This window comes from Podarcis vaucheri (assembly GCF_965113315.1).
Source record: "Podarcis vaucheri genome assembly, chromosome: 3".
NCBI classification, from domain to species: domain Eukaryota; kingdom Metazoa; phylum Chordata; class Lepidosauria; order Squamata; family Lacertidae; genus Podarcis; species Podarcis vaucheri.
The window spans coordinates 86,132,143-86,148,226 of NC_138761.1; the positions used below are offsets into that span (position 1 = coordinate 86,132,143).

The 16,084-nt window shown below is 39.5% G+C and overlaps 1 protein-coding gene across 3 annotated transcripts in view; it reads left to right on the forward strand.

Moving 5' to 3' along the window:
* Positions 1–3,515: 3,515 nt before the first annotated feature.
* The window catches only part of IMPG1 (interphotoreceptor matrix proteoglycan 1), a 74,676-nt gene continuing 62,107 nt past the window's right edge, over positions 3,516–16,084 (forward strand). For 2 of the 3 annotated variants that reach the window (XM_082218275.1, XM_082218277.1), the window contains exon 1: positions 3,516–3,654. In XM_082218275.1, the coding sequence (XP_082074401.1) occupies positions 3,588–3,654 (67 nt within the window). In that variant the 5' untranslated portion in view covers positions 3,516–3,587. The remainder of the gene's footprint in view (positions 3,655–16,084) is intronic. The other variant, XM_082218278.1, reaches the window with a different exon arrangement.

Here is a 16,084-nt window from a genome sequence, read left to right on the forward strand (position 1 = left end):
TTGATCGCATAAAAGCTGCACCTATAGCAATTCCCTTTTGCTATGGGGGCGTACTGGGAAGAAACAACAACATTATCTGATCCCCCATCTTGGGAATTGCACAAACCAGCTGTTAATTAGGAAACAATGAAGCAGTCCACTCTGGTTCCTTTGTTTTACCAGTCTTAAATTCACTTTGCCACATTTCCACATCAAATTTTGCAATTTTTTATTTAAAAAAAAGTCCTAATGAAAATCCACCAGCATTTTAGTGAAAATGTCTCATATTAGACACCTTTTTGCAAGACTCTTTCCCTACTATTATGCATTTAAATGTTCTTTTTCACTATTACAGTGGTACCTCAGCTTACATACGCTTCAGATTACATACACTTCAGGTTACACACTCCTATAACCCAGAAATAGTGCTTCAGGTTAAGAACTTTGCTTCAGGATCAGAACAGAAATCGTGCTCTGGCGGCACGGCAGCAGCAGGAGGCCCCATTAGCTAAAGTGGTGCTTCAGGTTAAGAACAGTTTCAGGTTAAGAACGGGCCTCCAGAACGAATTAAGTACTTAACCCAAGGTACCACTGTATATGCATTTTTAAGAGCATTTCTCCCTAATAATACACAAATTTGTACACATTTTTGTTGGGACCACTGCATCACAAAATTCAGAAAAGTGCAAATGTAAATTATACTCATGCCTCAGTTCTTAGATGCAAATTAGGTAGGTTTGCATTAAGATAGGAACAAAACCAAATTTCTCCTCCATCCCTAGCTATTACCCACATGTTCCTTGATAGGTGGAGAACAGATGGTGACAAATGAAGTCTTCTGGCATTCATCTGTATTTGCTTCTCTTGGCTGAATGAATGCTTCAGCTTCAAGCACTGCCCTGCTATGCTTCACTTGTATGTTTATAATGTCCCATTGAAATACAGCCATTAAAAAAAAGCTTTGCCTCTTTAAGAATGTATAATTATTTATGACAGCAAACCGGCTAGAAGAAGCACTTCTAGATTAATTAACAGTGACCCATAATTAAACACAGCAGTACTTTAGAGAAGCAACAGTCCCTTGATAGCATTGCTTTTGCTATAATGAGTGTTTATCATCCTTGTTTGCTTTCACAGTGGTAGTTATCAAGTTTAGTTACCAGGTTTTTTAATTAAGTGGAAATATGGATAAGGTACTGTAAAAATACCCAGGATTTACAGATAGCTCTCAGTGTATGAATTCCATCAGAGAAACATTCATGCGGCCCATTCCTGTCTTTATTTGCAAGTAAATAATTCCCACTAAATTCACTTGAGTTTATTCTCATGTGAGATGGTGCTGTTCATATCAATATGCTGCCAAAACTTCCAGTGGCTGTCATGGAAAGTTGTTTTGTGTGTGTATATACATTTTAATGAAGTGTAGGTGTTTTGTATGGGCTTTTCTAATGGGATGATGTGTTTATGTTTATGTTTTAAAATGTGCTGTTAAGCCTATTGTGAAAAAGAAGTTTTGCAGTCTTTTCACAAAGTTGCTGTATATTTATTAAAGTTAGCAATTAAAGTTTATTAAAGTTAGCAATATGGAAATTTTGCAAAATACGTTATCAGTTTTTGGTAAATTTTAATGCACTTACAATCTCAATAGCAAAGTTTTATAAGAGAGTCTGGTGCCAAGTAATTTTGTGCAAACACACATTAATTTAGTAATATGCTAAGTAGTAGATTATTCTGTTCTGAATATGTACTGGGTAACTAATAATCAAATCTTGGTTCTGCCAGGTGTTATTTCAGTATTGGGCTCAATGCTTTTAAGCATTCTTCAAAAACTTTGATTCCATTTCTCTGCCTTTCCTAGTGACCATGATTATGTTTATCTGTTTTGTTAATTATCCTTTAATAATGGGTATCTTGGCTACAGAGCAAGTACAAGGCTTTCAGAGAACATTCAGTCCTCCTAGAAAATCCATTCACTGTCATTGCAGAGGTGATGTTGCATTGAGAATTCCTGCAGTGTGTAAAAGAACAGAATCTCCTAAAGAACAGACAACTTAGTCTTTTCATCCTCTCATGTTGTGATTTTTACACGGCTTAATTATGGTTGGAGTTGCACGTTGTTCCCAGTATTTATGAAAGAAGAAATATCACCATAGCTATAGTGCTGCTGGTATTCTCATGTGTAGCTCAGAGTAAATCCAGAATTCCATTGTTCAAGATGGCTGGTTTCCTGGCACAAATTTCTCTCTTTATTTCCAGCAGGCTGGAAGAAATATTTGTTCAGAAAACATAAATCCATACTCCTAAAGACTGTAAAAAATTAAAAATAATAAACAGGTAGCAGGGTAGGTCAATTTGGGGTCCTAACAGCAGCGGCTTTGTAATCCTTGCCACAAGTAGATCACAGAGGGCGATCTTTGTTTTCTTCTGCCATTGTTTAAATCCCAAGTAAAAATAGAACTCTGACCAGGTTCAAATGAAGGTTGTTCTGAGAGCAACTTGTTCCTGCAGCGCTAGGAAAGTTTCTTGCCGCCAGTGAATCTCACAGTGTGAAGCCTAACCAGGGCAAACAAAGATATGCAAGAGAATGAAAAGACCAATCCCATCATTATCCCTGCTTTTCTGGAAGACGTGTAACCTCTTTTTAACCAAATAAAGATAACAGTACCCTGGCGCAAACATAGGATAGGTAAATGTTACAATAGGTCCAACTATTATTATGGAATGGAATGCTGATTTGTAGAAGGAAATACTTATCATTAACAGTATTGCAAATTGTGTTCGGCTTCAGGCTGCAGAATGCATTCCTCTTACTTTCCTGTCTCTGCCCATGAAACCTTCTTTTCCCTCCCCACCCCCTCCTAATCTAATTTGGAATTGGTTGCTCCAAGTTGTGACTGCTGCAGAACTTTCCTGCTGAGTCATGACATTGCTTGCTCAGACATTGCTAAAGCAGCCTTTTCATGGTTTGATTTGTTTTTAAGGGAAAGGCTCCGCACCGTCAGCTTGCTGGAAGGATGTTCGCGAGCTATGATTGCACCTCACCAAAGTAATGGGCTCTCCTACTGCCGTCATTTGCCGATGCTTCTTGATGTGACATAGGCCACATGACTGGGATGTCCAAATGGCAAGTGCTGACAGGTAATGGTCACTAGAAGAAGGCTTCCGTTGTTTATCATGGTGCTACTGAAAGTCTACTGGGAGCTGACAGATGCCACTCCAGAAGGTTAAGAAGATGAAGACAGCTCCTCCAGCTGGACCATAAGAGGGATTATGTCTGAGCAGCAGATAAACAGCTTATTCCAGAAACAGACACTGCTTTTTTTTTCTTCTTGTTTAAACTTCGTCACTCTTCTCCGAATTCTCACTCCAGTTCTACTTTCATTCTCTCTGGGTTACAGGTGTGAGCTTGAGAATTTGCTCAGGTTTTCTGCATCCACACCTGTTATTACACATCAGGCCAGAGAGCATTCTAAACGACTTGGGGTTTGGCAACCCCTTTCGGGGGGGGACGGGGGGACGCAGCTAGTAGGAAGTTTTGTTCCTAGTCCAACGTAAGTTCTGTTTCCTGAATAACCAGCCTTGAACATTGTGAATGATAAAAAAGCAGCATGCATCTGAAAAGTGGATTAATATTTCTTATAATTTGGCTCGCGCTCCAAGTTCAAGGAAGCAAAGGTGAGTATATCTTAAAGTATATTGATGCTTCAGTTGGGGGGGGGGAGGCAAGGGGTTTAGCTGAGAGGAACAAATGCCAAATTTACTGTGCGAATGTTAAAATGTGTTTTGCACTCCAGATTTGGGCATGCTTTCATTGAAGAGTAATTTTTGCTATAGGATTTGTTATTCCTATTCACTATCGCTGTATTACAGAAACTTTTTGTGCTACCCTTCATAAAAATTCCTAGTATGCCTGATTCGGTCAAATTAGCCTCTGTCGATGATGCACTTCAATTTAGACCTTTCAGTAAGACACATATAATCTCAAAACCAAAAAGGGCAATAAATGTGAAGAGGTAAATATGGATTTCTGCTGAAAATGTTTAATCCAGCTAAAGTTGGTCATTTAAGTTAGTTGCAAATTCACTACCAATTTTTCCTTTTAATTTCAGTGAGGCTTAATTAAAAATAACTTTTGGGTGGATAATGTGTTTCCATTTCATTTTAAGAGAAACTGCTATAGTTCAAAACTGCAGATGTACTTGCCATCAAGGTGTTTATGTGTTAATGATAATGCTGTACAGGGATTTAAAACATTATTTAAGTGTTTGCTGAGAAAGGCAAGAACCAACAATGATAATAAAATGGTACATACTACTTTTGCAGTGAATTAGTTTTAAAAAAACAAACAAATAAAGTCTCACTTTGTTTTAGAATGGAGTCCTAATATAAACAAAGGCATTTAGTCTACATCAGAACTGGGCTATGTTTCTTCTGATGAAGTGGAAAGTTCACATGCTTTGAATTTTGTGTAACAGAAACAGCATTGTCACTGTTATGTTTCCCTTTTTCTTTCTAGGCAGAAAACAGCAATTGGGTGGGGGATTTTGTTATTGTTTATTAGTTCATTTAGTGTACTGATTTTCTTTCATTTTTAATAAATAGATAAATTCACATTGCTATGATTGGATTTTTTAAAAATGCAAGGATTCAGTCCACATTCAAACTCTGGGTTTGTCCAGCATATTCCTATGAAAAGTGAAGTACAAAAAATGAGTGGATTTTAGCTCATGCCACAAATATTTCAGACTGCCTCACTCATTATTGAATAACTTCATACATATACCAGGCAGGTAAACGTCAAACGAGATTCAGGATCAAATCTATTTTTATTGGATTGTCAAAATGAGTAGGGATAGATTAATGACAGTGTGTTCCCAATACTGTTTTGAAATAATGTCTCTAGATGAAACAATGCAGTCATTTTTCTGCTATTTTTCTTAAGCTGCCTGATAATAGGAACTATAATCATTCACTAACATACTCAAATAGCTGTAGCAAACACTGATCAGAATCAACGTTGAGAATATTTGTCTAGAGAAAAATATAATGTAGCTAAGTAGTAGTACCACTTACAGTTGTCTTTTGAAACCATTGTTTGTTATTCCATCTTTCATTTTCACAATCCAGTTAATGTAATCCTTTAATACTGTTTTAAAAATTGGGACACCTGGATGCTAGAGAAAAGTGAATGCTTATCTGCAGCAAGAGCTATAAGCAAAATGTGGGTAGAGATTCACTGCTCTTGCATTGAATGAACCTTTTAAAGCAATTAAAACAAACTTATTTGACAGATTGTCAATTAACAAGGGTATGAATCTTGTAGCCTTTTTTAAAAAAGAAATTTATTATATGGAAATATATGTTTGTTCTTATATAATTCTTGAGGATTTCAACCCGTCTGAAATTAGGTGACATACTAGATGACATTTTAGGAAGAAGAAAGTGACTATCTGAAACTTCCTGATAGAGATTATGAATTATTTCCCCAAGAAGTCATCATTTAGAGGATAAGGCACAAGGCAACTACCTGGGTCAGGAGGGGACAGGAAAATGATTAAATAATAAAATCTCTTTTTTCTTACACTTTAAACCTGCACCAGACAGCTTAACTCAAGATTATTTCTGTGCATAGGGGCTATGACAGATCAGAAGATTTATCTTAAACAGTGCTGGTATTTGTCAGTTTGTGTTATAGTCTTCCCAATGTGATTCCCCCCTCCCCATTTTTCCTTTTTGGAAGTATGGCATGAAAATGTATGCACGTATTTTGATACCCCTACCCTACCCACTTGATACCAGAGTCTTGCAGCATCTCAAAGACTAACAAATTTATCATAGCATAAACTTTCATGTCCACAAAGCAGTCCACAAAGGCTTGTACCATATTGAATTTGCTAGATGACAATCATAATTCCACATACCAGGGAGTAAGCCTTGTTGAATTCAATAGAACTTATTTCTGAGTCGAAATGGTTAGGACCACACTGTTAGGCTTTGTTGTTTTGGATGCAGCAGGCTAACATGGCTAGCCTTTAGAGATTTGAGCAGATATATGTTTTATTTAAAGGTACTGCCAGGAAGTTGTCATTATGCCTGGACAGAGATTAACGCTATGAGAGTTGCATTAGGAAACTTCAATTATTTGTCCGGATGAAAGGACCGCTTTGATACTGGGCTCATCAGTTTCTTGCTTGAGTAAAGACAGAGACAGCAATTATGCAGCTTCCCCAGAGCCAATTGTGATGTAGGTTCTCCTCATCCAACTATCTTTTGGAAACTTTCCACAACAGTAATGTCATCTTCCAGGAAGGTCTGTCATGTTAGATTCTACACTGGGATGAGGACAGTCATGGCATAACAGTTTATGGGCCTACTCTTGACATAGCAATCTAATCCACATCCTGGAATTCAGTTTCTAATCTTGGCTCTACCTCTGTTTTTCAGCAACTATTAGCTTTGATAATGGATCTCAGACATGAAACACTGTTTCAGAATGAATCTGATACCCAAATGAAAGGCAGATGCAAGACATTCTGTCATACATGGACAAAGTGCTACGAAAGCATTAATTTGACTTATATATTGACTTCCTACTTATATTTAAATAACTTTGTTATCCTTACAACAAAATTCCCCCATGACACAATTGAAATAGTATATCTTCATGGTTTGAAGGTGCAACTTCAAGAACATTCCAAATATCAATGCACCGGTATAAAGAATAAACTAAAATAATAATAATTGTAAGTCTTCTTGTTGAGAATTAGCGGGAAATACACCCAATGTTGGGAGGAGACTTCCAGATGATTTGACCCACATCAGGGATATAGGAAGCTGCTGTTTACCAAGCCCAAATCCATTGCTCCCTCTAGCTTATTTTTGTCCTTACAGTGATTTGCAGCAGTTCCCCAGAGCTTCAAGCAGTGCTCTTTCTCAACCTGAAGCTGCCAGAGATTGAACCTGGGTCTTTCTGCCTGCTAGCCACGTGCTGTGCCACTGACCTATGGTACTTCCTCATCCTTTCTTAGCACAGTAAAGCTATTTGGAATTTCCTCTTCGGGCTCCATGAATATTAGGCATAATTCCAATGGTTGCTCAGACAAGCTGGCAACACACACACATCCCTCCTAAGCAGAATTATAGTAATATTTTTCTTCCATACCCTGAACTACTAATACAAGATGCATGATCATTCTTGTCACAGTATTATTGACTTCTTTTGTTATACAGGACAATCATGTAATGGTGAAATGCTGCTGAAATCATTAAAACAACAACCCTATATTGTATTTAATTGGGTCATCTACATGTGAATGTACTATCTCTTGATGATGTTCCATCCCTTGATGGCTTATCACACACTGTGTTGCCTTTGATGAAACAGTGCAATATTGTTGAATGGCATCAAAGCAAAATTCACACATCCATGTTATCATCACATGATTCAGGAGTTACTCAGTGAGTCATATGAATATGTGGACATGTTCTCTGTCTAAATTACTTACACATTGAGATCAAGTACCTCTACATTGTGTCCTTTCCTTTTCAGAAAAGAATATGAGGATCATGTGGTTCATGGAAGCCTAATGTGAGTTTTAGGTCAGAGAATAAATATTCACCAGTTTATTCAGACAGGCGCACAAAAGCTTTCTATGTGCTTTGAGAAATCATTCTAATTACTTCTGGCTTTCCACTTCCCCTCCTGACGGCCTCAGCAGTGACTAGCAACTGTTAAAGATCTCTGTTTATATAACTGACCTCAAGAAGAAGGTTAAAAATATCTGTACCAAGAGGCCCTCATCACAATTTTTCTTTTGTTTAGACAAGGCTACAAGCTTTTGAGTACTCAACGCCATTCCACAAGTTAAATTTTCTGTTCACAGTGGAAATACTATAGGCAGTTGTATTGGCTGTATGCATGCAACCTGTTCTCTAACACAAGACCTGGGAGTGACCTTTTTGTATTATTGAAGTATGACTTATAAATATGACATAGGGATAAACTAGTCATCATGATAGATATGTTTGTAATATTTATTGTATACCATCCATCTGTGTCCAAACTATTATGTTTTAAGATCAGGAGGGGGAAGCCTTTTGCCTACTTCCGAAAGAAGATATATACAATGAAGTGTTTGAATTGACTGTGTTGGTCAGTTAGATTAGATAGAGGCATTGCATGCTTGACTCTTGATAGCATGGTGACTAGTGTCTTATTCCTCTGAGACAAGTAGACTTGATAATAACAGGGAAAATGGGGGGGGACTCTGGAGTGCGAGAACAAGGCAACTAATGCTAATAACAGACCCTCTGTACAATAATGATCCAAATCAATAGGTCCAAATTAATATTGAGTAGTACTGTACTCTTGGCAGGAAGCTCACTCTATTGTAGTCTGTGGTCTGGTGTTTTCTTTTTAATTTCATAATTTTACTGTGACTTCAAACCGGTCAGAAGAGCATTGCAATCTATGCTGTTCAGTTGCCTGTGTGTGCATATAGACGCATTTGCATTTGTGTGCACTGGAGACAAGCTCCATCTACTACAGCTGGATGGTTATGGTTATGTGCCCATATTTACAGAGGACAATCCTAGCCCAAGTCTGGTTTAAAGACAAAGAAAGAGAGACATTGAAGTTGCTCATCAACAGATTGATGAGCTTACAGATCACCTGACCACAGTCTTCCCAATATGGTGACATGTACTGAGTTTCTATTTAGAACAATCATTTACAGGAATCATTTCTAAACTAATTTGTATCTATCCATTTCAGTTAACACATGCAAATTTAATGTCTTTACCACCAGCCTACAATCCCTATTCTGAGTCACTTCTATAGACTCTGTGGCAGGGGTGAGTGAATCGATGGATTTGGGTTTATTTGTTTCTCTTTTTTCCCATTTTAAGTTTAGTTCTCCACATTTCCACATCCATTTGCAAATTCTTCTTTTTTAATTCCTCATGAAAATTCCTCAGCGTTTTAGTGTGAATTTCTCCTAATACACATAGTTCTATGTGGAATTTTGCCTAACATTTTTATGCAAAGCAACAATACAGTTTTATGGTATCTTCATTAAGGTATGCAACCTTTTTGTGCAATCTTTGCTGTAGAGTATGCATTTAGGTGTGGGACGCAGGTGGCGCTGTGGGTAAAAGCCTCAGCGCCTAGGACTTGCCGATCGAAAGGTCGGCGGTTCGAATCCCCGCGGTGGGGTGCGCTCCCATTGTTCGGTCCCAGCGCCTGCCAACCTAGCAGTTCGAAAGCACCCCCGGGTGCAAGTAGATAAATAGGTACCGCTTTATAGCGGGAAGGTAAACGGCGTTTCCGTGTGCTGCGCTGGTGCAGGCTCGCCAGAGCAGCGATGTCACGCTGGCCACGTGACCCGGAAGTGTCTCCGGACAGCGCTGGCCCCCGGCCTCTTGAGTGAGATGGGCGCACAACCCTAGAGTCTGTCAAGACTGGCCCGTACGGGCAGGGGTACCTTTACCTTTACCTATGCATTTAGATAAGCATTACTTGACTGGAAAACTCACTCGCTTGCAAAATGCAGAGAAGTGTAGATTTCCAAGGCTGTTTATCTTTCAGTTCCTGTATTGCACATTAGGGAGGTTCACCTTTAAATGCAAACTCAGTTGAATATCCCTCCCATCTCTACACTGAGGAAGGAGCTGGTCACTGAAGAATGGTACCCATAGGAAGTCAAGTGAGCAATTTGTTAAGAAGGCATTTTGAAAAGGCACAGAAGGGGACCAAAAAGGCACTGCCATTTTTGAGGGGCAAGTACCAAAATGAAAACTGTTGTTGGTAGACAGGAATATTTGGGCATACAGTACCCCAGTATATATACTTGCACGGGATAATAATTAGTGTGTTTAATGTCCCTTCAATTGCTGTTTTTTCTGAATTTTAAATAATTTATTATTAACAATAACTTATTGTTTGTCCCACCTCTCTTAAAAGGTCTTCCAAGTGGCTTAGTGCATGAGTCTGTGTTACGTTTTTCTTCAAAGAACCAGCCAGCTCTTTCCAACTCAGCTCCTTTCTTATTTTCCCTAGAGGACCAAATCCTACTTTGAACTAGTCTTCACACTCTTTCATAGTATAAGTTTGGAACTGCCTTATAAAGAGGCAAAATGTTAAGGTCAAGGCATGTAATGGGGGTGATGGCATTTATATAGAGCCTGTATAGCTCTATACATTTGTTGTGCTTACTGTTGGTATTTTAAATAGTAAGATTCCCTAAGGGCCAGCTGCTTTAGTACATCCAGTTGAGAGCTGATGAATGGCTGCGAAACCAAACTTTTAGCAAGCTGTATCCATTCACAGGAGAAGGGAGCAGAATTAGTCCTGCTCTAGCAGTTCCAAATACACAGCCAAAGCTCTACACAAGCAGGAGCTACCCTTTTAACTTGTATTATAAGAAAGGGAAAGTTCTGAATGTGAATATTCCTCCCCCTCCATTGAACTGAATGGGAAATGCTACTACTGGAAAAATTTGCTCAAGTTGTATAGTATGTGAATGATACGTCTTTCTTACTCAGCTGGCAGACTCAAGTATTATTTCTTTGTTCTGACTGTATTGCAATGTTCATATTATAATATAAGCATATTCTTGATTGGATTTGCCCATCTGCCACATTTAAATACTGATCTGTATTTAATTATTAAAGCTCCCTTTCCATCATTAGTTTTGCCTAGTAATTTAAATACAAGCAGTGCAGCAGCTGAAAATGTAATTCTTGTTCTTAGCTTGCTTAGCAGCATATATAAGAAAGCTAATAAAATTATCCACTTGATAATTTTTGGAAGGGGAAGTTGTCATCCAATACTGCTTTTGTCTCTGAATTTATGCAACTTTTCCCATTAGTAATTGGTGTACAGTGGTACCTTGGGTTAAGTACTTAATTCGTTCCGGAGGTCCGTTCTTAACCTGAAACTGTTCTTAACCTGAAGCACCACTTTAACTAAAGGGGCCTCCTGCTGCTGCTGCGCCGCTGCCTCATAATTTCTGTTTTCATCCTGAAGTAAAGTTCTTGACCCGAGGTACTATTTCTGGGTTAGCGGAGTCTGTAACCTGAAGCATATGTAACCTGAAGCGTATGTAACCCGAGGTACCACTGTACTCTGAAGGCAGTATGCCTTGCTAATCAATCAGGCAGTCCTGCCTGCATTTTGAAAGTATCTTATGGGACAGAAATAATTTGCTTTTCATAGCTTTCCAGCATTGGGCTGACCTTCAAGATATTATTGCCCCTTCCTCCAAAATTATTCAAATTTTAGCAGGTTTGTTCTATGCGATCACCTACAGCCGTTTGGTCCACATTCTACATTTTGTTAGTCTTCTATTTTACATATCCATATTCTTTATGCTTTTTTGCTATGGGCAGCTGTGACAGTGCCCCTCAAATGAGTCCATTATTTCTCACCAATTTCCTCATGCTATAATAACTCATTCTCTGCTCTCTCTTCTTATTTTGAGTCTGCATCACTATGATCTACTTTCATTCTCTCTCTCTCTCTCTCTCTCGTGTGTGTGTGTGTGTGTGTGTGTGTGTGTGTGATAGAGAGGTCAGTGGCACAGGCGAAGCAATCCTATGTAGGCCTACTTAGAAGTATGTCCTATAGAGTTCAGTGGAACTTATTCTCATGTCAGCATGCATGCAGCCTTGTACTTGGTTCTTAGTGTCTTTGCAAGGGAGGAGTGTGGCTCTTCCAGTTAGCTCTGCCTACTTGTGATTCCCTGATTCTTCTACCCCTGGTTCCACCTACCATCACCTGCCATTCTCTGTGTTCTCCAGTTTGCACCTAGTCTCAAGAAGGAGTATGCAAACAACATGATGAGGAGAATGAGATGTGAGAGTACTATAGAAAGGTTTGTAGTAAGTAATAACATTAATCTATAAGTCAGCTGCCAAAGATTTGGCTAGTGTTCCCCACTAACCAAATATGTGAATTTCAGAAGCCTTTGAACTGTTTGGTCCTCAAGCTTAATTTTCATACCAAAACACACACATACTTAAATATTGGATTTTCCCACTAAATACACACACACACTTTAAAATTCAAGCTAATGGTTATTCCAGGGACAGCTTTTGGAAGGAAAACAGTACTGAGAGAAGAGTTAACCTGTCTTCTCATGCTGTGGAGAGTCTTGGTCCATACTGGTTGCGGAGGATCTGAGTGGTGGTTGTCAATGAATTTGTCATCAACCAATGAAATGATCTAATGATCTAATGTTTGACGCTGCCATGAATAGGGCACCAACATTGAGGGCTAGCTTGTTCCAAGAGGACTGTCAAAAGAATTTGGGTGACCATGGCAAGGGGAAAGAGTTGTTAATAGAAAGAATAGTGCCTCAAAGACGTACCAGTGAGTCAACATTAGCACAGAATTACGAATAAGAAAAACATTACATAAATGTTAAGTGATAATGAAAGGTCAGCAGTGTGTGACAGATGTCTGCCTATCTACAATTGAATTATAATTGGGGAGGGGGTAGAGTATTTCCACAGCTGTCTTCACAGTACAGAAATCAGGAAATGCCTTTGCAAATAACCAGAACTAAGTAAAAGGGCAAAATTATCATGCTTAGCCAATATGTCACATGCAGATACAACACTGATAATAGCATAAAATATTTGTTATATGTGGCAAATCTGAGGCTGGAGATTAACTATCCATGCTTCTGAGGTTATTTGAAAATATATGTATTAACAAACTCATATATGTAGTGCTTCTAAAGAGTGAGAAGCTGGATGGAGCCCAAGACTGACAAGTCCTGCCATTAGCTGTGGTAGGACTAAAGTAGAACGGAATGTGGTTACTAAACAATGCAGGATACTCAAAAGCACTTCTTAAAACTGTTACTTTACATATTCTAGAATTGGTCTAACATTAAAAATGGATTCTAGGGCTAAATCCTTTCACAAATTACTAAAGCATGCTTACACCCAGCGCAATTGAACAGCTGCCTCTCTTACTGAGAGAGGGAACTAAGCTGCCCTGCCGAGTGAATGTTTTAAAGTGAGTGGGTGGGGTGGAGGATAAATGGGAAATCCTTCTCAGACTTGGATTTTAATCCAAGTTGGTGGATACTTTGGGGCTTGTGATACATTCCTGTTCTTTGAGCTGCCAAAGTTTCCTTCTTGGGACAAGCTAGGTAAGCTCCATCAACACCCCTACATTCTTGCCCCACTTGTGGACTTCCAAACAGTTGGCCACTCTCAGACATGAATCTATAAGGTCCAATTCAGCATGCAAATTCATATATCCTTGTCCTGAATTTTCACACGATGTATATATGTGCTCGGTGTGTACTGATTAGCTATTTAATCCTGGAATACTCCTCTTTGTCACAAGCAGTTGAATGGGAGGCTGCTGGTCCCGCACTGTGTTTTACAGCAAGGCCCTTTGCTACTTTCTGGTGTTTGAATTGTATTTGTTTCGTTGAATACAGAGAGCAGCCTTATGTAGAGTCAGACCAGCTATGCAACTTGCCACAGTTCAGAGAATGGTTAAGAGCCAAGACACATGATGAGTTCTGCTACTATGCATTGTGCCCTCCCCAGGGAGAAAGCAGAACTGCACCTTTAAAAATGATTTGGTTGGCTGTGGTATCAGGTGCAAATGGGAATGGATCGTCAACACCCTACTAATCAACTTCTGTTGACTTTTAGAAAAAGAGAGAACAGGTATATCAAAGTTCACCTGTCAAGGATTTAGAATTATGTGAAGCTAGGATGAGTCAAGCTTAATCGCCTACAGAAGGAAAGGAAGGGAATTCATAGTAGTACGAGTAATTTTCATGTCACAGGACTTCTTAAAGGATATATTGTTACTGAGAGGCTATAGAACTTGGCAAGTGAGATATTTTAAAAGGTGCTCAATGTGGTGGCTTGCATTTTGTTGGTTTTGCTCTTTGGTGGAAAAAAGGTATGTAATTACTAGTAACTATATCTATGTAAGTAAGATATGGGGGAGGGGCTGGTCAACAATGGTCTTTCCAAGTGTGGAGAGCTTGAAGAAATGGGATATTGGGTTTATCTATTCATATTTTAGAAATGGATTACAGGGGAGATACAATTACCTCACAAAGGAGGTGAATGTGTTCTTGTCTTTCTGTGAATCCTTTGTCTGCCTTACTTCCCCCTGGTCTGGGAGAGGAGGGCCTTGACTGTGCCTAGTGATGAAACAAAAAGTACATGAAAGATCATGTGAGAGCAAGTATGTGCGGTGTTCAAAAAAGTGATGGAAAATGAAACCTCTGAATGCTTTCTTTTTGCCCTTTACAGCAAATATTTATGCTAGCTGCAAGAACCAGCTGCAAGGGGTCTTTGTTTAGGCCAAAGTTTCCCAAACATAGGTATCCAGCTGTTTTTGTGCAGCTCCTATCATCCCTAGCTAGCAGGACCAGTGGTCAGGAATGATGGGAAATGTAGTCCCAAAACAGCTGGAGACCCAAGTTTGGGAAACTCCAGTTTAGGCATTTTTAAGAGGAACCAACCCCAAAGACACTTGCGTTTGCATCATTTAAAGGTGCCAGAATGTAAGCACCACTTAGGAAGATAAAGCTCCCAATTATTCATTGCAGTTGTGGCTTTATCTGCCCTACACCTAACATCATGTGGGCATGACTAGCTAAAAACAGCTTTCTGAGCAAAAGTAGAACATAATTTAGCCTGCAGGCCAGAAATCCCTCACTCCTGCAGTGGAGTGTTTGATGGGGACTAGGGAGGCCTGAGTTCAAATTTCACAATGTGTTAATGAAAAACAGATCTTGAATGAAAAATAATAGATTTGTTTACTGGGCCCAGCATGTGAACTACATCATGTTGCCACTTTAATGAGGCAAGCTGAGACAGTTGTGCCGGGCACTAAGCACCATTCCTCCCACTTGCTTGCCTCACTGCCTGTACCAGCCATACTCTACCCATCTCTGTCCACCCACCTTGTGAGGCTTTCTGCCTCCCTGTCTCATTCTGAAGAAGGGCCAGAGGTTTTACCATGATTGAGGAAGGGAGGAGAGGAAGACAGAGAGAGAGAGAGTCTGCCAGTACTGATGGCAAATTAGCAATACAGTGGTACCTCTGGTTACGAACTTAATTCGTTCCAGAGGTCCATTCTTAACCTGAAACGGTTCTTAACCTGAGGTACCACTTTAGCTAATGGGGCCTCCCACTGCCGCTGCGCAATTTTTGTTCTCATCCTGAGGTAAAGTTCTTAACCCAATGTACTACTTCCCAGTTAGCAGAGTCTGTAACCCAAAGTGTTTGTAACCCGAGGTGTTTGTAATCCGAGGTACCACTGTATAAGAAACCAGCACTGCGGTGAGGTAATTTTAGATCCTGGACTTAATGGTTGTGTCCATGTGCAGTACACCAGTTGTAAAGCACATGTTTAAGACTACTCTTCTGCCACTCCGCACTTGACCCAGTCTATGATTGCAATGGCCTCTACGTTCCTGATAGATTAGAACCAAAACACCAACCAAAAATAGCATGGCAACTCTGTTAAAAAAAGAAATACTCTGAAAATGAACAATTTCTGTACTTCACACTCGCTTAAACCATAATGTCATCTCCACAACAGGAGTAAAATGGAGTTTGCTGTGTCTCAGGAAAAGAAGTAGGAGAAAAGTGCAATCCGTTATGCCAGCCCTGCATGTTGCTGTGCCCATTCTTCATGCTGGATCACAGAATGAACAAATAACAACGAACTAAATAAAAATAAGAACTTTTGTGAATCAGTTTAGGCCAGTGCTGGCTGGGGCTGATGGGTTCAGTATATCTGTGGGACTTCAGGTTGGGAAAGACTAATTAGAAGTTTACAGCATAATCAAGGTTTTATTCTCCCCGCCCCATCCTTAGAATTGTAGGGTTGAAAGGGTCATCTTGTCCAACCCCCTGCAATGCAGGAATCCTTTTGCCCAATATGGAACTCAAACCCAAGACTCTGAGATTAAGAGTCTCAGGCCAACTGAGATATCAAGAAGTTGTTCCATACATGCTTCACATTTGTGCCTTATGACTGAAAGGTTTTGTATAGTGCTGCTTTTCCACTTTGGCAGTGCCTTAGTTCATGCAAGGTTGTTTGTTGTTGTTGTTG